The sequence below is a fragment of the Camarhynchus parvulus genome, chromosome 1 (assembly GCF_901933205.1).
Source record: "Camarhynchus parvulus chromosome 1, STF_HiC, whole genome shotgun sequence".
NCBI classification, from domain to species: Eukaryota; Metazoa; Chordata; class Aves; order Passeriformes; family Thraupidae; genus Camarhynchus; species Camarhynchus parvulus.
This window is the reverse complement of record NC_044571.1, coordinates 9,047,872-9,070,198: the sequence shown is the minus strand read 5'-3', so window position 1 is coordinate 9,070,198 and position 22,327 is coordinate 9,047,872. Positions and strand designations below refer to the sequence as shown.

Below are 22,327 nucleotides of genomic sequence, written 5' to 3'. Positions count from 1 at the left end.
TTTAAGATGCCACTTCCCCTTTAGAAGTAACAGATGTTCCCTCCTTATTTAGGTAATGCCCACAGCCCTTTAATTTCTTTCAGGCTACTGGCTCTTCCCCTACCAAAGAATAAAACCACTGTTCATTGTCAGCTAATGGGGACAGCTTTTGCATTTTGTAATTGCATAAGGAACGGTATCAGCAGAGAAAATACTGGCAGGGCAAGCTGGCAAAGAGCTGCCTTACATGCCAAGTAAGTATTTACTCCTGCTGAGGAAAGTGTCTGTGGGAAAGGGTGCCCAGGACTTTGCATACCTTGTAAATGTCACACATGGTACAAAGGGAACCTCTCACCTCATTGTTTTGTTCTCCACCCAACTCAAGAATGCTCTCATCTTTTAAAAAGCTAATAGAAGCAATTTCTTGCTAATACAACTACCAAACTTTCTTCTCTTCCATCCATACCTGAAAAATTATTTTATAATGTTGTTGACTCACTCATTTTCATCTTTCAACTTTCTTCTGTCTGACTTCTAGCTGGGTGTGACTCTCAGTGCTGTGAGTAAAGTTTCTAAGTAGGAAAGTCCCTGCCCCTCAGTTGTTTTGCTCCCAACAGCCAGCACCAGTATGTTCAGCAATGACCTTCCTCAGAAACTTCATCTCTGTCCTCATCCTGAGACACCTGCTGGACATAAATTCCATTCTAGGACTGCTGGATTTGGATTTCCTGATATTACTTCTTTGTGTTCCTAGGACTTGTTGTGCCCATCCATTGCAGTTCTCTCTCCACAGTCAAACTGAATGGCTTTGAGACTGTAGTTGGGATTTTCTTTAATGTTTGAATAACATCCAGCATAGCTGGGCATTGTTCCAAACCTAGTGCTTCTGGATGATACAGTAATAATACTGTGAGAATAACAATACTACTGCTACTGCTACTGCTGTTCTGAGAATCAGAAACACACATTGCAGTAGCTACAGTTTGAGAAATGCTTAAGATCAATTTCCAAGTTAAGCTCATTTGTTTAATCTGTTTTCCTAAAGAAATGAGACAGGAGCTAAGGGAATGAACAGATTACTGAAAAAGGGAGGAATAGAGACCAGGTTTTGTAAATTCAGATGTATGTCAGGGTTGGCTCTAAGAGTTGGAGTGTGGAAAATAAGAAGTAAATTGGAAGCTCAATTCTTTCTTCAGTTTCTGTTTCAGCTGTTGGTGTTTTCCTTGCCCCTTTTATATTGCCTCTCTGCTTTGCTTTTCTCAGTTTCAAGTTTACTTATAAAAGAGAAAGTATTTAGGAGATTGTACAGCCCCTTGACCAGCTGCAGTGGGTGAATGAAGGAGGTGGGCAATATGTAACACCAACTTTATATTTAATTCACTGGCATCTCTTCAGCATCAGTAGATATCATTACTCTTGTGATCTAACACACGAATGTCAGTCCTGTGTCTCTTCTCAAGGGAAAGCATTTTAAATAGTTACAACACTGATATTAAAAGTATGTCACATCTGTAGTTAAGCATGAGTACAAAAACTTACTTTGACTGGGCCCAACAGGTAATGCCAAACCAGCCCAAGTCAGAAGATGGGTGGGTGACTGTCACAGCCACCTCACAGCTGGGCCCTGACTCTAGAATTCCTAGTGGGGGAAAGAGAGGAGCATCTGTGGGGTGTCTGCCAGCCAGCAAAGACAGGCACTTGGCAGCCCAGTGTTTCCTGGAGGCTGTGGCTGTTTCTCAGAAAATAAGGGTTTCAAAGAGGAATGGCACAACCATAACTGCCCCTGGCTGTTGTGTAACAATTTTCTGTTGTGTGCCATAACTACAACTTCTAAGGCTGCAGGCAGGGCATTTCCTCCTTGACTCACCCCCATCAGCCACCCCAGCCCACTGCTCCCTGCTGCAGCTGTCCCTGGAGCCAGCAGCAGCAGAACTGCCTGTTCAGAGAGCTCTGGGCTTGCTTCATGTGGAGCAGCCCTTGGAAAGCAAACAGAAAAACATGCATTCTCCACTTGCTACTCAAACAAAGCCCAAACTGCACAGACACACACACAGCCCAAAGGCAGCTGTGTAAGTTGGTTATGATATCAAAGCAATGCTACAAAGAGATGAGCTTGGAAGATCTCAGCTCTGATCCCTAAGCCTCAGCTGATCCAGATATAAACTCAAAATTAAGTCTTCTCAATTCCTTCCTTTCTAAAGCAAGCTTTTGCAAAGCTTTTCCCTACAAAAAAAATCATTTCAACTACTACTCAGAGGACCTGTAAGTAGTGCCATGAAATAGGGAGCTATATTTTGCTCACATCACCAGACCACCCAGCTACAACCGTGCACACTGTTTAAGATTAATTTCCTGAAACATTTAACTGAGGCATGAACACTTTACAGCTATTACAGCATTCATCTCTGAGGTTCTTACATAGTCATGAATATATTTCAGATTAACAAATGACCTCACTTGAAACCCTGCAGTAGATTCTTGTGAGATTTGGCCAGACAACTTCCAACAGCTGCTGTAGAAGCCCACACAGGGAAAAAAAAAGGCCGCCACATTTATTGACAGAGGCTGGATGAAGTCATGACTGCTTGGAGCAGAGTGCTGTGAGCACCAGTCAAGGCAGCCACAAAGTTGCTCTTACCTCACCCTCTCACTTCTGCTGGCTAATATCTAAATGCTGAATTGCATTATCACTGTTTGGTTGCTTGTTTTTATGAACACTGTTGGAGTCCTTGTCTTGACACCTAGACATTAGTGAAGGGGAAATAAGCAAGAAGACATGAAATTTTAAATGAAAAAAATTGTCTCTGTCTGACTCAAAATTGTTAGAAATATGTATAAATAAAAAGGGATGAACACATTTAGAAATACATATATATATGTATGAAAGTCCCATAGAAAGATCATATTACTTTTTGTCAAATAAGGACTTAATTTTATTCATCCCCTTCCCCCAAACTCTAATTTTACCCAGCTGGTCATGAGTAAACACTGAACTGCAGTAAACTCTACAAAATCATAGAGCAGGGAATGTTTGATTTCTTCCCAAGGTGATTCCATAAGTGTGGTTGCTTTGCAGTTAGGATGATAATGTTCCATACTCTAGGAGGTGCTGTTCCGAAATTGTTTTAATTCCATCCAATATATACTTATGAGGAGGAGAACCTGCTGACTAGAAAGCAGTTTGAAGGTGTTGCAGCTGAGCCAGTTCAGTCCATCTCACCACCTTCCCCTCTGCATGGGGCATTTTGATGGCTTTGATTCTGAACTCTGCCATCTCTATGCTGTGAAGCCTCATAAGCATTGATTACAAACTCTGTTAGTAATTTACATATTGGTAAAACTGTACCTATAGTCAAACTGTAACATTTCAAAATGTTAGTGTCACTACAAAACTTGCCTTTCCAACTCTTCTGCTTCAAGTACTTGTGCTTTGTGACCCCAGTAGCTCCTTTGCATGAGGGTAAGTGCAAACACAAACCCTAATGACCAGGGAGGTGTTTCTGTTCTCTTATTCCCCTTTTCTTGTCATTTTAGATCAGACATTGGATGGTAGTTTCAGGGGTGTTTGCAGCTGTCATTCCAGCAAGACCCTGTTTCTTTCTAGAAAACTTTTATGTAACAAACACAGCTGCTGCCTGCTACATATGCTTCCTGTGACTGAAAACAGATGCTTGGTGGAAGATGGAAGCTAAAACCTCCAGTTACTCAATGGTGATTTAGATTCATCAAAATAGAAAAATCATCCTCAGTGTGTGGTATTTTCAGGATCCCTGGATGGAGAAGGAAGGAATGCATCTGACTCCATGTTCTTAGAAGGCTAATTTATTATTTTATGGTATTATATTATATTAAAGAATACTATACTAAAACTGTACTAAAGAATAGAGAAAGGATACTTACAGAAGGCTTAACTAGGTACTAATGAAAACCTGTGACTCTTGCCAGAGTCCCAGCACAGCTGGACCATGATTGGTCATTAAGTAAAAACAATTCACATGTTGGATAAACAATCTCCTCCAACCACATTCCAAAGCAGCAAAACACAGGAGAAGCAAATGACATGATATGTTTTCCTTTTTCTCTGAGGCTTCTCAGCTTCCTAGGAGAAGAAATCCTGGGGAAGGGGTTTTTCCAGAAAATAGGACAGTGACCTCAGTGGGCATGTGATGTTTGGCTGCAGCTTTCTTTGAGGAGGAGGGAGAGAGAAACCATTCCATACACAACCAATGCCCACAGACCCCTGACCTGGCAGGGACCCAGCAGGCAGAGCAGCTCAATATAAATGTGACTGCAGAGCTTTGGAGCCAGGGTACAGCTGGGCTTATTGCTGCATTTACAGGATATTACCTCTAAGCTGATACTCCCTGAGAGACAAACTGGGGCTGGCTTTGAGCTGGGAAGGTCCAGCAGCACACAGACAGAACTTCCTGACTCAGGATATTCTTATGGGGGTGTAGACTGGCTCTGTGCTTTTATCAACACCATGACCGTGCTAAAAAATCCCTCTCCAAATTAAATGGGAACAAAATGACCTGGTCAGATTGCAGTGGGGGCAGCAAGGTACATCCCAATAATCAGAAAAGAATTGCTCATTACAGGAACTGCTCTCTGTATTAGAACAAACCCTGTCTGTCTCTGTATGGCAGCCACTGCACTGATGCATGCAGGCTATCAGGAGCTAACAGTTTCTTTTTTTGTGTATTTAAAATATCAGTGTACTGACATTCACATCCAGCTCCACATGGCTTAGCTACAAGCTGGGATTTCAGTGGCTCCTGTGAGTGCTTTGGATTGCATGAATCTGAGCTGAACACAGCAGACTTTGCTCTGGTGGCACAGATCGAGTGCAATGGGATCACAGCCATCAGAAAGGTAACGAGTGACTGGCAGACACCCAGCAGGCAACGAGGAAAGTAACAAATCTGCTCCCTGACTTCCACCTTCACACTTCTCTGTTTACATTAACAAAAGCTGTGTGGGAAGAACAGCAGGTGTCTTTCATCATGAAATCATACATGGGGACACACAGTGCTATCTACGTGGGCTCTACCTTAATACAAATCCTTCTGTCCTGTTAATAAGGTCCCCATTGTTAACCATAACTCAAACCCCTGATTGCCACCACAAAGAAAATATGTATTGATAGAAAATACCAGGGAAACGCTGTGGGCTTTCAGACTCTGCAATTCATAGATTTATCCTTTAAATGAACTACTTGAAAAAGCAGATAATAATGTTCAGCATTTGTTAGGAGAGTTAAAAGCAGCTCTGTGTACCCACAGAGGATGGGGAACAGAAAGATGGAAAACAAGCTAAGTTTACTAGGACATGATGCAGAATGCAAATACTTTTCCCAGAGTTTGATAATAATCTTTCTGTAGTAAGAAAGCTTTTAACTTGTACCATCAAGATTCACAATAGGGAAAAGGTGTGAGAACTAGAGGTGTAAGAAATGTCCAAGCCTGGAATGGGATTTCTACAAGATTCTGTCTCTAAAAGGTATCTTCAATGAATTTCCCAAGTTCTCACTATTGTAAAGAAGTGAAGGGACATAAGAGGAATTTTTTTCTCAGTTACTTTTTATATTGATCAAGAACACAAGCCAAAATACAACTAAGGCAAAACTTTATTTTTTTTGGTAGAAAGAAAAATTAAACAGTCATATAATTAAGCAGTATTTCCTAGGATTCTTCGGCAGTAGGACCTTCACCAAGCCTCATTAAACTGATAGTCTTACTCAGTGCACCTGGTTTTCAAGTAAAGCAAAAATACCAAAAGAGATTACAAGTAGCTATGTGGAATATTTCTTCTGATCATTGCACCTCAATACCCATGACAGGAGCACGACACATTTTTTTCACATTGCACAATCCCAAATATGAGTGAAACTAATGTATTTTTGTCAGTTCCACAATTTGGCTCTTGGATGCTGGAACCTAATTCAGAAATTTCTATCTTAACCCAAATAATGCTTAATTATTCATTTACATTTGAAGGTCAGTACAACATACACACACATTTTCACACAACACTTGCCTTTGGCAAATGCAGCATTACAGTATTAATTTTACTTGCACTTCGGTAAAAGCAGAATTTTATTTGTCTGCAAAGCAAGATACTTTGAACATTATTGTAAACTACACATACACAGGGCTCCTTCTGTAGTGTCACACCAGCTACACATATACACAATTTAAGCAGTAAAATATTCTTTAGCTTGCTCTTTGCACAGGACTCTTGTCTCATACCCTAATAGTTATCTGAAAAACAACCCAAACCAAACAAAACTGCATAATAGTGCTTTAATATTCATTTCTTTAAATGCAAACAGCCCTACAGCACTGTTAGGCTGTTACCAGTCTCTTTCAAAGACATACAGTATAAACAAAAAATTCTATCCTTAAGCAGCATCTGAGAAAACAACTTAATGCAGCTGCCACTTAGTGGCAGCAATCATTTAGGCATTTTTGGTATTGATACATCTCTTTATCATATAATTTGTGCATTTATCAACAAAAATGTAGGCCCCAATCCAGCAAATACTTGCAGTTGTGCAAATGCTTTTCTTCCACGTGGAATATTTCAAGTTAAGACTCATCAGATGAGCAAAGTTAAGAACTTGCATAAATCTTTAAAGGAGGGGAGTTCTTAGTGCTGAACTTAACTGCTTGATCTCACAGGACTAAGATCCAATTAAAGACTTAGAGAACATAGGAGAACTCTTATAAAGAACAGATATGTTACTTTGATAAATGCTTTCAAAGCTAACAAGAGCCTCTAGAAATGTCTGTGCCTTCCCACTGATCACTTTAATCCTACCTGGAGTATGGGTGCAGTAATATTGCCCTGCCTCCTGGCTACTGCATGAGGAATCAATAAAGTGCTTGTCACAAATTCTGTAATCATAGAATAAAATCAAATTTAAGTACCTTCAGAATGTTTTCAGATTTATAAATGATGAATTAAGGGCTGGTGTCAGATCCCCAGCATGTTTCCCTGAATTGCTAACAAATATTATGCTCTTCATTTGAAGACAAATTAGAATTCTGCTAGGACTGGGTATATTACACCTCTGTCCCAGCAAAGTCCTCCTCTGCCTCAAGGGGGAAAGCTTACCTGGATTTAGTGTCCATGTAAACATTCATGCTTGACCAAAAAGTGATGCCCATGCAATTTCACAAGCACCTGCATTCCAAGGGAGAGTTTGCTTTGTTTAACCAAGCATGGAAAACCAGTATTGTTTACAGTATATCCACGCTGAATTGTGTTCATAATTTTTTCCTAAAGGCACCATAATCCTGAGAGGTCTTGCTTGCCCTTTGACATTTCCTTTGATGTGTTTTGTTCCTCTGGAATAAAATATCTTTGATATTAGCTTTGACATAAATTCTACTCATCTTTGTGGCAACTTCTCATTAACATACTTCTAAATATTTAAATTACTAAAATTTTCTCTTCAGATAGATAGATACTATATATATATATATATATATATATTAAATTTCTTTGCTAGCTTTCAGATAACTAATCTATGAGAACTGGCTTAGACTGTATGCTCTCTGTAGAGAACTTCTGTATGCTGCTCATACAGAAACAAATAATACTTTGAAATATTTAGCCATGGGTTAGGATGATTTATTTTTTAAAGGCTTCGGTGTTGCTTCAATTTCTCTCCCAGTTAGCTACAGGATAATAGCAACAGCAAACACATTGACAATGCAGTTCATGGTTCGGTTTTCCCATCTCACTGTGCAGGTTCCTGGAAGAGATTATTACAAACTTAAAATAGAATTCCATTGTCTTTACTTACAGGCACTTTATTGAAGTATAAATTATGCCAAATTAGTATGAATATTTAAGTTGTAATTTAAGGGAAATAGTAGTATGTCAGCTGGACTATAAAAAAACTAAAATCCTCAAAACATTTTTATTAACTTATACACTGTTTGCTACCTAATGTGAGACTTGTAAGTTTAAGAAAGTTAACAGGAAAACACTATTCCAGTATCTTTCTTTAAAAACTGGACTTGGAAAAATCCTTGAAATTCCCATACTGAAACTGGCATGACAATCAGACAAGAAATCAGAAAAGGAATTGGATCAAATATATTCCAGTGTATTTACTTTATGCTTTCTTCCTCTTCTGTTGTATGCATGCCTTACAAGCAAAAGAAATATGAAGATTAAACTGTGTTTATTTAACTTTATATTATGATTTCTTTTTAAGCTTGGTTGAATTTTGAGGCCCTTTCTGGTTTTTAAACTTAAACCTTGGTCCTCTAAAAAGACCTTTCTGAATCTGTGACAGACAACAGATTATTTTAATATTGTTTCCCTGTCACATTCTCAACCTGTGGAAAAATCTATTTAGAACAAATTTTGAAGCAATACAATGCATCCAAAGCCCGGCTGACAGTTACACAGCTGAAACACATCCTGTAAGTCAAACTATTTACATTTTTCACTAAGTTCCTTTCTCCTCCAAAGTAGTTGTCCCCTCACAGCAGGCAGATATGTTTAGGGCTACCCACGTGTATTTACTGTGAGCAACGTTCTCTGCCCCTTCAGCTGAGAGAATGAAATGTTTTTAGGCTTGTTTCAGAATGAAAGGCTTTTCTATTCTTGCTTCTCATAATTTACAAAGCAGCTGTTCTTAATGCCTGCACTGACTGATAACATTTTTGCTGGGATTGTAAACAAGCACCTCATTCTCAAAATTACTGCTTCCACAGCCATTCCTCAAAATGTTCAATCCTACTACTACAACTGAGTAAGTAACATTTCTCATGTTACAAATGTTCTGTTTGGATGGGGATACTTACCATCAGTTGTGGTATCCCAGAAGCATGAGCTTGCTGTGTGAAGACCAGCTCCACTCCTCTGCATCACTGCACAGGTAACTGCAAGATACAGCCATAAAACCAGGGAATTAAAGCAGAAGAGGTGAATCATTCAGCATTTACAAACTGGAACCTCTATTACATTTCCAAAGGGCTGGCACATGGCATTGAGCTAAGACAAAACCTTTTTTGAGAACCCCTTTGGCCCCAGTATTTTCCTCAAGAACTTGCTACTTATTCCATGATTATTTTTACTCACATGAAGACAACAGCTTCAACAAAACACTGGCTAATAGGATTATGGGTTTTATCTTTTAAACTACTTAGATAGGCTTGTGTCCCTCAGAATGGGATTGCAGGTGCTGTCCTCACAGGTACAGCAAAAGTCACACTTGATGAGAGTTGTTGTTTCCCAAAAATACTTGGCTCCTCTATGAAACCACACTCCAGTAATGAGCAGCTTTTCTAGACTGACCTGCAATGGTCATAAAACCACTGACAACCTGAGGCTAAGATTTTCAAAACAGAACAGAGTGCCAACACTTGCTATTACATCAACACTCCACAAAAGGACCAAAATAAGGTAAACTTTCTTATTTACCTTTTTCCTTCCACATGTATACACAAAATTATAATGGGACATGACTTGGCATACATGACTTAAGTCTTCCAGATGTCTCTACTTAGAGGAGGCTTAATCTGATTGAAAATTTTATTAAAGATAGCAATTTTTTTCTGAACTGATACTAAAAGGTTGATATAATTGTCTTGGGTTTGCTTAAAAATCAGGAAAGACCATGTAACATGTAATCTGTGTTAAGTGTTGCCAGCATGCTCAACCCAGGTAAAACTGCCACAGCTTTACCTCAGGTATTTCTAAAAATCTCTGTAACAAAGAGTTCAGGTACCTGCTCTGTTTTGTTTATAGCATTCTCCTGAACCTTTCAGCAATTATTTATTGTGACTGCCAGTGCTTACAAGTACAGCTGCTTGTACTTACCAATGTACTTATAGGTTTTCCCAAGTTTCACCAGATGGGTCAGTGACTGTTCCACTATAGCAGCAGTCCATTGGTTGACTTTGTTGTGATTATAATCTGCCTTGCCCAAAACATTTTCTATGCACTAGAACAGAGGGGAAAAGTAGTTACAGTAAACACATTTCAAAATGTAGAATTATAAAATGTTTTGCATAATCTGAGGGATATTTTTCTGGCAGTTAGGTTTGTTTGCATCACCCAAGCTCATTAGGTATCAGCTGCTGAATGGGAAGTAAAATGACCCTTCTTGGAAATTTATTTTTAGTACATCTTTACCACAATATTACAGGTGTAAAAATGACTAAACATTTCTTGCAGCAAAGGCCTTAGCCATATGCTTTGGGTACCAAGTGAATGGATCTATTTTCCAGTGAAGATCCTGACACATCCCACTGTTCCTAATGACTGCCAGCTCCAGTTTGGCTTTCAGAAGCTGCTGTAATGGGGATGGCACTACTCAAATCAGTAATATCAGCTTGGGCTGGCCAACCTGTCAGAGCATATAACCAAAATTCCAAAACCTTCAGAGACAGAGCGACAACAGTGAAGTGCACATCCCTGCTTAAAAGATGGGGAAGATACTCAAGGGTCATATCTTGCAGCACAAGAAACAGCTGAACTGTTGGAAAATTGGATGCTCTCCCACAGCTACAGATTGGCCAACACTTGCTTAAACTTAAAAGGATTGAACAAAAATCCTTCTCTCAAACTCTAACTCTTAAATTGCATTCTCTGCTCTTGGGAAACTCAGAAGTATGGGCTGATGGATACTTCTCAAAGCTGAGGAATTCACTTAAGAAACACACACCTGGAAAAGGTAAGGGAAGTAAAACTGTGTTCTGTGATTCAGTAAGAGGTATTCTGTGCATTAATCCCGTGCATTAATCCCCACTAACAGGCTGTGTAAGAGACCTGTGCCCCAGATTTTGAAAAGCCCAGTTAATTCTGACCACACACTGTAAAAAGCTGGCCAAAGGAGTCAGTGGAAACAAAGAGTCACAAAACACAATAGAAAACAGAAGAGGGACAAGACCCCTCAGGGATTTTGGTCCTTCCAGAGATGTACCCAGTGCTGGAGCTCCTTGGCCCTGGTTAAACTTCCAATCAGAGGTAGAAACACTTGGCTTTGCTCCCAGTGTCTGGAGATGTGTCACACTGTATTTGGCTTTACAAGGCAGGGGCAGTTACATAAAAGGCTGAACTGTTGTTTATCTAACATCCAAGAGCTCGCTGTTGCGATCTGGAGCAGCTTCAAAAAGTGCAGGTGGAAAGACCTGGAGAGTCCCTCTAAAAACCCCTGTCTCAAAACACTATTTCCCTACAAAACCTGAGAACATCTGTGAGCCACAGGCTTCTCATTAATCACTTTCTAGTTACTAGGTATTTAATTTAGACTATCAGACTACTCACTTTCATCCTATTCTTTCTCTGCAAAAAATGTATTTTAAAAGCTAGAACAAGGAGCTCATAGAGTGCAACCTCCCACACATGCCAAGGGTATCTCCCAAGTCTGATAATATTGTTGAAGGCCTTGTCCAGTCAAGTTTTAAAAATCTCTAAGCATGGAGACTCCACAAGCTATCCCTGCAAGCTCTCCAGTGATTAGCTTTTCTCCAGCTGGATAAAGGGGAAAAAATAAATTGGAGTGAATTTCCCTTGCAGCTTGTGACTGTCACCCTGACTCTTTCCATGTAATGCAAATCTGGCTCCCCTCTCATGTACCTTCTCCTCTTTAGGTAGTTGAAGACAGCAGTTGGATGAAGTTTAAAGCAGCTACAAGTTAAACTCTGTCTTTATATAAATACTAATTCTATGTAAGTTTATATTTATCTGGGACTGTCAAGGAAAATAACTGCTTTCACTACTGTGCAAGGTATGGTAAAGAATTTCTTTAAAACACAGCTGTTAGCTAAAACCTACCTCCTTAACTATGTTGTGGGCCTCATCAGCATTGAAGATCATCTGTAATAGAAGTGAATTATTATTATTATTTCTGTCAGAAAAGTACACAAATTATAGTTTTACTCTACAGCACACATAATGACAAGGCCTTGTGTCTGGTTATTTGCATTGTAGTCTGTTAGTATAATTTTAAAATCTTACATTTGTTTAAAATCCACACATTTGTTATTTAGCATTGTTTTTCTAGTGATGTTTGAGTGGGGCTAAAAAACTCAAGACTTCAGTGAACTTTGAAACAGGTACACTTTACGTTTTCTGTAAAGATTAAATTCCACCATGCCTGTGCTTGTCACAGGAATATTCTTCAGGAAAAATCAAATGACAATGTTTTTCCTCTGGCTCTTAATCTGTGTTTCTACTGGAATCACAAACTTGCTAACCCACAGTTACATCTTGCTTCCCAAGGGCAACACACGGTTTTGCAAACCTACTATGTGAAAGACTGGTTTGCACAGTCATTATCTTACCCAAGCACCTTTCCCAAGCGCAGAAAAAGCTCGCAGGTTTTAATTTCTCCTATTTATACTCCTTCCTGCTCATGGGCACTTGGCTTGGCTCCCAATGGAACCGTGGCACATTCCCTTGTGCCACCCGCCTCTGCACAGCCATGAACTCCAAACACTCGGGCAGGGGCAGAAACCTCCAGGGCATGCAAGTTTAAGTTGCTTGGAGTTTTGGTTGATTTTTTAATGAAAACCGGTGGCCAGAGCCCTGAAGCGGCGTCTGGGGAGGGATCGGCTCCTCCGCTCGAGCAGGCAGGACCAGCCCGCGGCGCTGACCGGGCCCGGCACTTCCCGGGATTTTCCCCTGGAAATCGGTTTTTTCCCTGGAAAAATGGCCGCGGTCTGACAGCCCCAGCGGCTCCTTCCCGGAGGGAACATCCACCCCGCGGCCCCGGGCAGCGCCGCTCGGCCCCGGCCCCTCGGGCGGGCGGAGGGCCCCGGGCACAGCGCCGGGCGAGGCGGCGGCCCTACCTCATCGTTGTGGGGGTGAAACTCCTCCATGGCCCCGGCGCGGGCGGCGGCCGCTCCCCGTTCCGGCAGCGGCGGCAGCGGCGAGTCCTGCGCGGCTCCGCCTCCACCGGGCGGGCTGGGCCGGGCCGGGCCGGGCCGGGCCGGGCCGGGCGGGGCTCCCGCCTCGGGCCGGAGCCGCTCGAGCCGCGGGGCCGGGAGCCGGCCCTGCCGAGCCGGGAGGGGAGGGAGTGGAAAGGTCCCCAGAACAGCAAGGACAGGGACGTGTGGGAGCCAGTCCAGAGGCGGCCACCGAGTCAGAGGGATGGAGGAAAAGATGAGAGAGTTGGGATTGCTCAGCCTGGAGACGAGAAGGCTTGGGGTGACCCAACTGCGGCCTTCCAGTGCCTGAAGGGAGCCTAAAGGAAAGATGGGGCAAGACTATTTACAGAACATGTGGTGGCAGGACAAGGAGGAATGATTTCAAACTGAGAGTGTAGGTTTAGATTAGATATTAGGAAAAGAATTCTTCCCTGTTCGGCTGGTGAGGCCCGGGCACAGGCTGCCCAGAGAAGCTGTGGGTGCCCATCCCTGGCAGTGTTCAGGGCCAGGCTGGATGGGGCTCTGAACAGCCTGAGCTCAGGGAAGGTGTCCCTGCCCATGGCAGGGGGGTTGGAACAAGATGGTGTTTAATGTCACGTCCGACCTGTGGAAAACACCAATCACTTGTTTTTAAAATTTTAAAAGTTTAATAGTAATAAAATGGCTATAAAAATAGTAATACAATTAGAGTAATAATAATTTGGACAATTTGAATTAGGACAATATGAGACAATAGAGACAAAGAGTTACGGACGTCTGGGTACCTTTTTCTGGGCAGCATAAGCTGGAAAAAGGACACAAGTTAACAAAGGATTAACCCTTAAAAGCAATAACCTGTTGCATGTTCATACATTTCATACGTGATGCATAAATTCCATTCAAACACAGGATTCTGTCTGGTCAGTGTCAGCTTCTTGCTCTGAATCCTAACGGTGTTGTCCTACCTGAGCAAGGCAGGAAGAAGTTCCTTTCTTCTGATAATGAAGCAATAAATTCTCTTTCTCTGAAAGATTCAGGTGTCTTGCGGCTGCTATCTCAGTGCGAGTCCCTTCTTTAGAAAAAAAAAGTATCTTACATAGCATAGTTTCTATTTTAACATTTTGTTATAACCTAAAACTATATTTAACACACTACTTAAGAGAATTTATACAGCATTACTTTCTAACACAACACATATAGTATTCATTTTAATATTTGCGAAAAGCCAATCATAAAATACGCATTTTTCGCAAACCCAAACAATTTTATGATTCTGTGCCTCTCTGAGCGAGTGCTCCTCCCCAGGTTCCTCTGCCAGGCACAACGGACAGCCCAGGACAGGCACCGCCACCGCTCACGGTGTGAGCACAGCCTCTCCTAAGAGTGGAGAATTTTCCTCTGTTCTGTGCTGCCCTTGGGAAGTCCTTTGCTGGACATACAAAGCTGCCCCCAAAACGGCTTCTCCGGAGGAGCTGTCGCACCCCGCTGCCTTCTGTGTTCCCCTTTTCCCTCTGCTTAAAATGAATTTGTGTCAATTATCCGGCACAAAGTTACCATTAGCTACCAATAATGTTGCCATCAAAGTTACAAATAAGGCTAATTTAATTCTGGTTCCTTAAATTCTGCTTTATTACAGAGAGTTGATCCTGAGTTTTATTTCCCTCAATACACACACACACACACACGCACACATATATATATATATAAATACATCATATCTTTGCTGTCTCTGAAGTTGCCTGGGAAACAAGAAAGGCACCTCATACAGAACGACAGAATTTTCAAAGGGTGGGGATTTTGTTGTTGTTTCAGTGTGGATTTTAAAAATTATTACTATTATTTTTATTGGGGAAGATCTGGGAATCTTATGTAGGTTTCTCTCCTGTGATTTCTCCTGCATTTTCTCCTGATTTCTCCTGTTCTTCCAAACCAGATTAAACATGACAGAGAAGACCAAGGCTTCTAGTTCCAGCATCAATGGAATATGTTTGGACATACAGACACCTACTTTACAAAAGTGTTTCTTGTTCAGTCTTCATTCATTGGAAAGTTTGTGTTTGAAAAACATGAAAGTACAGAGGGGAGTTAAACAAAGTGGCTTTTATTGCCCTTTGTTAGCTCTCATGGTTAGTACTTGCTAATGGCCATGGAAGGAGAAAACTGAAGGTGAAGACTAATCCTCTTCAAAAGTACATTTTTATGAGCAAGTGCAGAGGGGTGTGGTCATAGGGAAACATGAAAGAAAATCTCCTGCAGTATAAAGGGTTTTTTTTTTCTGTGACCTCTGCAGTATTTTTGTCTAAGCTACAGATGAAATTGCACACTGGTTTTTAGTGAAATAAAAGCTAGTGGAAGCATTTGTTGTATATGCATTGGCATCCTGCAGACAAAGCTAACAGTGCTTAAATAACTTATCCTTGCATCATGTGGATTTTTTTATCCTTTGTATCCTTCAGAGATCTCACATCTTTACATCTGTATGTTTAGATGTAGTATAGTATCAAACAAAAATAGTTCCTAGGCTGTTTTTCTGTTCTGTTTAGAAATATTCAAAGAAATTTTTTTGAAATATTAGCAATAATTATGTCACTGAATTACATGGAAATGAAAAGGCTTCCTGAATGACTGATGAGTGTGTGTGTGTGAGTGTTTGTAGGTTCTAATGCAAAAAAATTACTTATCTTTCCTCTCCAGCTACCCTTTGTAGATAGGAGGATAGCAGGAGGTCTGAGGAAATACTGAGTCCATCAGGCTCAGCTCAACATCCAGAGAGCCACTAGAAAAATAACGAAATATTAACCCAGAAAGTGTTTACAAATACACACTCAGCATCACCCATGAGCATCCAACACAGATGTGTCAAGACTATATGTCAAATAATCTGATTTTATCCTTTGGAAGGACAACTGGTTTAATGGATGAAGAGGAAATGCAGAATAGGTGTGTTATTTTGTAGTAAATTTGTCTTTTTATGCTCTCCCACATAAGAATATATAATCTGGGGGAAAAGTAACAAATCATTCCTAAAAAAGGTTTATAAAAGTGGGAGGAATAAGTGAAAGAAGATGGGTGGGTTTTTGCTCTAAGGGCTAATTAGTATTAGTCACAATAACTTGAATAATGGAATAAAAAGAGTGCTTATAAAAGCTTGTTATTGACAGCATGTTGAAAGAAGTTGCAAGCATGCTGAATGACAGGATCAAAACTAAAAATACTGAATGGGTTGGAGAAAACAACAACAAGAGATTTCATAAAAACCAGGACATCAAATGCACAACTACAAAATGGGGCCTAATTGTCTAGGCAGTAGTGCTGCAGAGCAAAATATGTAATTACAACAAATAGGAACCCAAGTATGATGTTATAAATAACTAAATAAATTGAAGGATACCATGAAGGGCACAGAAAGCAGTCATTTTGTTCTGCTTGGTGTTTATCAGGCATTGAATGTCCCTGTCAGCCCAGTGTGATGGTGGGACAGACAGAAGAGTAATTCTTCCTGAAGGCAGCACCAAAAGGGAGCTCAGAGAATGTGATTTGTGGAGGAACTGCATTTATTTTATCACCCTTGCCCAGACTTCCTTATAGATGTCTCTGACTGCATAGTGATTTACTAGAAAAGGTGATTAAGGAGCCAATGTGTGATGAAAGGTAGGACCAGAAATAATGCCTTTAATTAGAACTCAGAGAGATTTATGTTAAATATTAAGGAAAAAACCCACAAAGGATAAGAATAATAAAGCAGTGAAGCAGACCTGCTTTTGAAATCACCTCCTCTGGATCAATAACATATTGTTAACAACTGCCAAACATCCAGGTGGCCTTTAGAGAGGAGGAAGTATTAAATAATGCTTGAGCTAATTTTAGACACAGATTTATTCAACTTTCACATTATTGAGGGGTTATTTTCCTTTCTTTCCTAATTAATTCATTAGGAAATTAGTAATTCAATTAATTTTTAATCTAAATTCAATAACCTGAATCACCATTATTTTTCCTTTTTTTTTCCTTTTTTTTTTCTCCTAAGAATGACTAATGCTTAGTGATTTCACAAGAGAAATTTTAACAAGGAGCCAGCACACTTCAGGAGGAGGAGTTACCTGATAACATTGCTTAATTCTTTATTACACTACTGCAAATTGCAAACCAAAAAATGTAAATGGGCTGGCAGTATAATCAGTGCTGAGATCTGTGAGAGGAAATGTGAAAAGTGCTGAAAGTGGTGGCTCAGAAATACAACCCTAAATGTGAAAGAACTATAGTCTTTCATCTTTCAAATGCAGATCAGGAATTTTTAACAAGAAAGAGAACCATCAGTGAGGTTGAAATTACTTGTTGATTAAAAAGCAAATATTTGAAGAGGATTTGGTGCTCTGGAGAGGTGGCAGTCTGTGCAGGCTGTGCAGATCCTACGCTGCCTGAGCACAGCCAGGAAAAAATGTGAATACTAAAGCAGCTAAAATCGTCTGCCTCCTGTCTCCATTTATCCTTTACATTGTAGCAAACATTTAAACCTCCACGTTGAACTGTGAAATACAAAAGCAGCAGAATTCTGTTTGATTCTGTTTTCTGACTTAGTTCCTGAACTATAGGTGGCTGGATGCTGGAGGAAGAATCACAGTGTGCTGCTCTTGTTCTTGCTCTCTTCCCACATGCTCGCTGCTCAGGACCACAGGGATTGGAACAGGGGATCAGGTGGACTCTTGGGATAATCTATATGGCACCTCTTCTGCTGGCCAGGTCAGGGGTGCTTGACCCCAGCAGAAGTTTTAGTTATTTGCTTTTCTGAGTTTTGGGTTTGTTTTTTTTCAGAGACTTGTTTTAATGTTAGTGCAGTGACTTGCTAGAAGTTCTTGGAGCTGATAGGTCACTAAACAATTGTTTAAAAAATTTCTTGGTTCTAACACAGCAGGTCAGAAGCATTATTGCTACACAACATGACAACTCAAACAGAAACTACTGAGCTGGAGAGGGAGAATAGCACAGCCTCCTTCATTTCCTAAGCTTTGAAACTTGCTTTAGTAGGAAGTGGATGGAGCAGTGTCTTGTCCTTTTGTCCAGGAAACTGTACAAACTTACTAGGATGTACAATGTGTACAAACACTTGGGACAAAAACTGATGGACATTTTAAATTTCTATTTCATGGGAAATGCTGACATTTCAGATCTTAGAGTTTCAGCAGAAATTTGAATGAAATGCCATTTGTGGGAGCTGCTCACCTGCTCACTGAAGGCAAGATGTTTGTTGAGGATTTCATGACAGGACAAAAGAAGCCATGATAAGAACAACTTGCACTCTTTCATACTGCATGCACACACTGGAGCTAGAGCCACCTGGCAGCAATGAGCAAATGTGGCAGTGAAAAAGAAAAGGTGTTGGATGAAGGTAGGACAGGGCACTAACAAGATGTAGAAAGAAATTGTCAAAAGAACTGATTGCTGCTGTGCATGGCAGGGACTAGCCAGTGCAATGAACTATCTCAGGAGAAGCTCTTACTTGTCCTTAAGGATGTTTTCAGGATTTTTATGTTCATATAAACTTCCAGCATCTTTAAAACTAAAGCTGAGGAGAAAAAAAAAAGGGGGGAAAGGATATGAAGAAGAGCTGTCCTGGGAACCACGTCTTCATTATTTACCTCAGCATCAACAGAAGAAAAGTTAGTGATGTATCTAGTTATATCTTTGCAGTTTTTAAATATAAATATTAGTCTTAAAGAAAGAGGTAAAGGGTCTTAGGCTTGTTGCTGATACCAGTGGTGGTCCTTGAGAACAGTTTTCTCCATTGCTTTTAGGAACTAGGCAAACCTGCCTACAGAGAGAACAACATGTTCATGGCTTAACACAGGGATGTGATTTCCCACTTTGTTCCCTTCTGTGCTGGCACAGAGGTCCCAAACAATGGCACAAACCTCCTGTGCTGAGTTTACATGGGAACGTGCAGGCAGTGGCTGGGGGGCTGCAGTGGTGGGCTCTGTGAGAAGACACCAGGAGCTGCCTCCACATCAGGCACAGCTGGTTCCAGCTTCCTTGGAAATGGATCCAGCTCTGCCCAAGGCTGGGCCCATCAGCCAAGCTGCAGCCTCAGCAGATCACAGCTCTGTCTGCACATCCCAGCTGAAAGCAGCACTTTTCTCCAAGCTGCTGGCTGTCAGCGTTACTTTATTCAGTGATGCTCAGCAATTAGAGACACAAAAAGGCAGCAAGGTGGCAGGTATTACTTGAAGGCCTTTGATTATCAACTTTCTTACAGCAGGAGAGGAAGATGCATTGTTTATCATTTGCTCCACTTCAGTCATTTTCCTCGTTATGGGATAAATACAGAGCAGGAACAGCAGGAGCAGCTTAGGAACAGAGTGCTGGAGGAAAACCCTAGCACATATCACAGGACTAGGCATTCTCCATCCTATTGCTGGTTCTACTTTTTCTGAAAGTCAGATATTTGTTCCAGTAAGATAAATAAATGAGAATACATCTAACCAAAGCAAGGCACACTGCATTTAGGACATGTTACTAGTTATTACATCTATGATAAAGTATTACAGTGTATTAACATTTTTGGACCAATTATAGCTGTAACTTGGGATTCAGAAATTCCATAGATGATTGTATCTGTGGCTGAAAAAGACTTTATTCCCCAAGTAGATCAAATAAGTGCTATAGAGTATATTTTACTTTTCCAAAGCCATTAGCAAAGCAATGTGCCAAGCAATTTAGTGGAAATTTCTAGTGATCAAAATTTAAAAATAAATGCCATAAAGCAAATAAATTCCCTGAGTTTGTGTTTTGTTTATTTTTTTTTATACCAGAAATTGGTTGATTTCAGCTGAGAATAGCTCCAGATCTCTTTATTAAAAATGTATCGAATTACTTCCTCCTACAAATCAAAATTCACCACAGATGGTTCAGGAAAATGTGTGATCCCTATATTGAAATCTCAATTTATCTGATTTTCTTAAATACAAGGGCAACCTCCCAAATTAGAGAACCAGAAACAAGATAAGTCTTATTGAGGATATTCTTATGACTATGAAGGCTCAGAAATTTGGTGATTTCTGAGACAACTGTTTTGTTTGTCAAGATTTCTGTTAATAGTCACGTGTGGTAAAGAAAATTACCTTCAGTGACCTTATTGTGCAAACATCAAAATGTACCAAGGCTGCCAATTCACGTTTGTAGCTCTTCATTTGCTACTGGTAAATAATATTCGATAATATGTTAAAATGCATGGAATAGGGTGTTATTTAAATGTTATTCAAGCAGTCATCATAATGCTGTTGTAAGATTATAAATGTTGGGAGCTTGTGCCCAAATACTCCCACAACATGTGTGTTTGAAGACGACAGATTTCATGATGTATAAACATTTAAGTGAAAATGAGAAGTGTTTGAAAAAGGTTGTGTTTAAAAACATCCAGCCTGTGAATTTTGTTATTGTGTGCTGTGCATATAAGCATCTTAATCTCACTCTTAATCTCAATCTTTTAGAATTTAAACATGCTTCAGTGTCAGCATTAAAAGCAGGCACACTGCTATCCCTTTCTGGAATGCAAGGTCTTAACTGCATGAAAGTTAAATAAAGCACGTGGCTCTTTACCATGACCAGTGCACTTATCTTTTACACTATTATTTACTTTACTGAGGTGAAAATAACCATTCCAGGATTGGGGTGCACTCCTGACATTTTCTTGTTATCCATGATACAAACTGCCATACCATTAGATGTTGAATTAAGAACTGGCAAGAATGTTACATGGGTGCACTTATATTTTGGTGATCTTATTTTTCTCTTGTGGTTTGGGAAAAACCCCAAGCATATCCTATTTTTAAAGTGGAGTAAACACCACAAGAAGCTGAGCTGATGTGAAGGCTCAGTGCCAGCAGACAGGGTGGTCCAGCCCCTATTGCCTGCCTTGTGCTGCTCAGGATGGGAGGAGGTAGAAAAATTAGGGAGTGAAATTAAACCTTGGTAAAATGTATCAATGGCAGGAAGATATTTTTAAGATCTGGTTTTATTTCTCATTACCCTACTCTGATTTGTTTGGACGTAAATTAATTTCCCCAATTGGAGGCTGTTTTGCCTGTGACAGTAACTGGTGAGCGATCCAATCCTGTCTTCATCTCAACCCATGAGCCTTTTGTTGTATTTTCTCTCCCTGTCCAGCTGAGGAGGGGGTGACAGAGACTTTCAAGGGTAACTAGCATCCCCTACAAGTGTTCAAGGCAACATTTGGGCTGTGTTTATAAGTCACTTAGACCATGTTGAAGAAGCACGTGATTCAAGATGATAGGTTCACAGAATTATGGAATGGTTTTGGTTGGGAAGGGACCTTGAAGACCATCCAGCTCCAACCCCCTGTTGGGGACAGAGACACCTGCAACTAGATCTGGTTACTCAGAGTCCCTTTTAGTTTACAGCTTTTCTCTTAGCAATAATCACCTCATAAGAGTACTACTGTGAAAAGTGCATTTAGCAAAACATCATGCAAATGAAATAAAAACAAATTAGAGCCTTTTTCCATTTCATTGAGCTTTCTAAATGGTGAAGAATTACTTTATAAAATAAATGGAAGTACTTCTTGCTGTGCAGATGTGAGTTTGTCACCCTAGTTATTTTTCTAAACCCTGTTTTAAATGCAGAATGCAGCTTCTCTGTTCCTAAGCAGAGTTTCTTCTCAAGGACAAGTTGAACTAATGTGTTTGAGCTAAAATGTCCTTTCAGTTTCTGACCAGAATGAGAAGCACTGATGAATAAAGCCTGCCTTAAATGTTTGTTACTCTTAACAAGTACCTTTGCTTGCAACAGGGTAATTCCATAGGAAGACAAATTTGGGGATCAAAGAGTTGGTACACCATGTTGATTCAATAAAACCCTGCAGTTTTAAAGACTCATTTTCTGGTTGGCTCATACCAAAGTATTGCAGTGAGTCAGGATGATGCAAAGACATTGGTGAAACATCTTGGCTTTAGAGTTGTTCAGTGGCAGAAAACAGAGGAAAATGAAGAGTTTTGCCTGAATCCCCAGAAATGTTTGCAATGCATGTATTATTGACAGGCTCCAAGGGTCTCTGTCTGCATTTTCAGCAAAGTTACTGTAGTCATCTTGCAGAGTTTTAGGGAGGTTTTCTTAGAAGAAATGCCATAACTCTTCACAGATCTAGCAAAAATGTTGAGGTTAAGTGTTTAAAAAATAAATTAGGGAGCTAGCAGAAGGCTGATTCTCTTCATTCTCTATTGTGTGGAATTTTAGGGGCGTTCTGGGTTTTTTTGCCTCTGCATCTTCTAAAAAGTCCTAAATCTTGTCAACTGACAGTTAGAAGACAACTAACATTTAAGTGTCTTGAACTATATTCTTGATGAACTGTAAAAATTTTATATACGAGAAATCAACTGGTTTCATTAAGCAATTCTGAAGTTTGTGGAGGCCATTAAAATTATTTGCAATAAAACATTTATGAAAACCACAATTATTTTACTGAT

General features: G+C 40.2%; 1 protein-coding gene across 1 annotated transcript; it reads right to left on the bottom strand.

Moving 5' to 3' along the window:
- Positions 1-5,587: 5,587 nt before the first annotated feature.
- On the bottom strand, positions 5,588-12,895 carry DYNLT3 (dynein light chain Tctex-type 3). The gene is made up of 5 exons (XM_030948888.1): positions 12,795-12,895; positions 11,779-11,820; positions 9,820-9,943; positions 8,802-8,879; positions 5,588-7,738 (listed from the first exon to the last, which is right to left on the bottom strand). Exons 1-5 carry the CDS (start codon positions 12,822-12,824, stop codon positions 7,662-7,664), a joined length of 351 nt encoding a protein of 116 aa, XP_030804748.1. The 5' UTR covers positions 12,825-12,895; the 3' UTR covers positions 5,588-7,661.
- Positions 12,896-22,327: the final 9,432 nt, after the last annotated feature.

What these genes read in the sequence shown, in the direction of transcription:
- DYNLT3 (XM_030948888.1), bottom strand. Translation starts at nt 12,824, where the DNA reads ATGGAGGAGTTTCACCCCCACAACGATGAG. An exon ending in TTCACCCCCACAACGATGAG is followed by an intron (nt 11,821 to 12,794) that starts GTAGGGCCGCCG and finishes CTTCTATTACAG; the next exon opens with ATGATCTTCAATGCTGATGA. An exon ending in GAAAACCTATAAGTACATTG is followed by an intron (nt 8,880 to 9,819) that starts GTAAGTACAAGC and finishes TGTATCTTGCAG; the next exon opens with TTACCTGTGCAGTGATGCAG.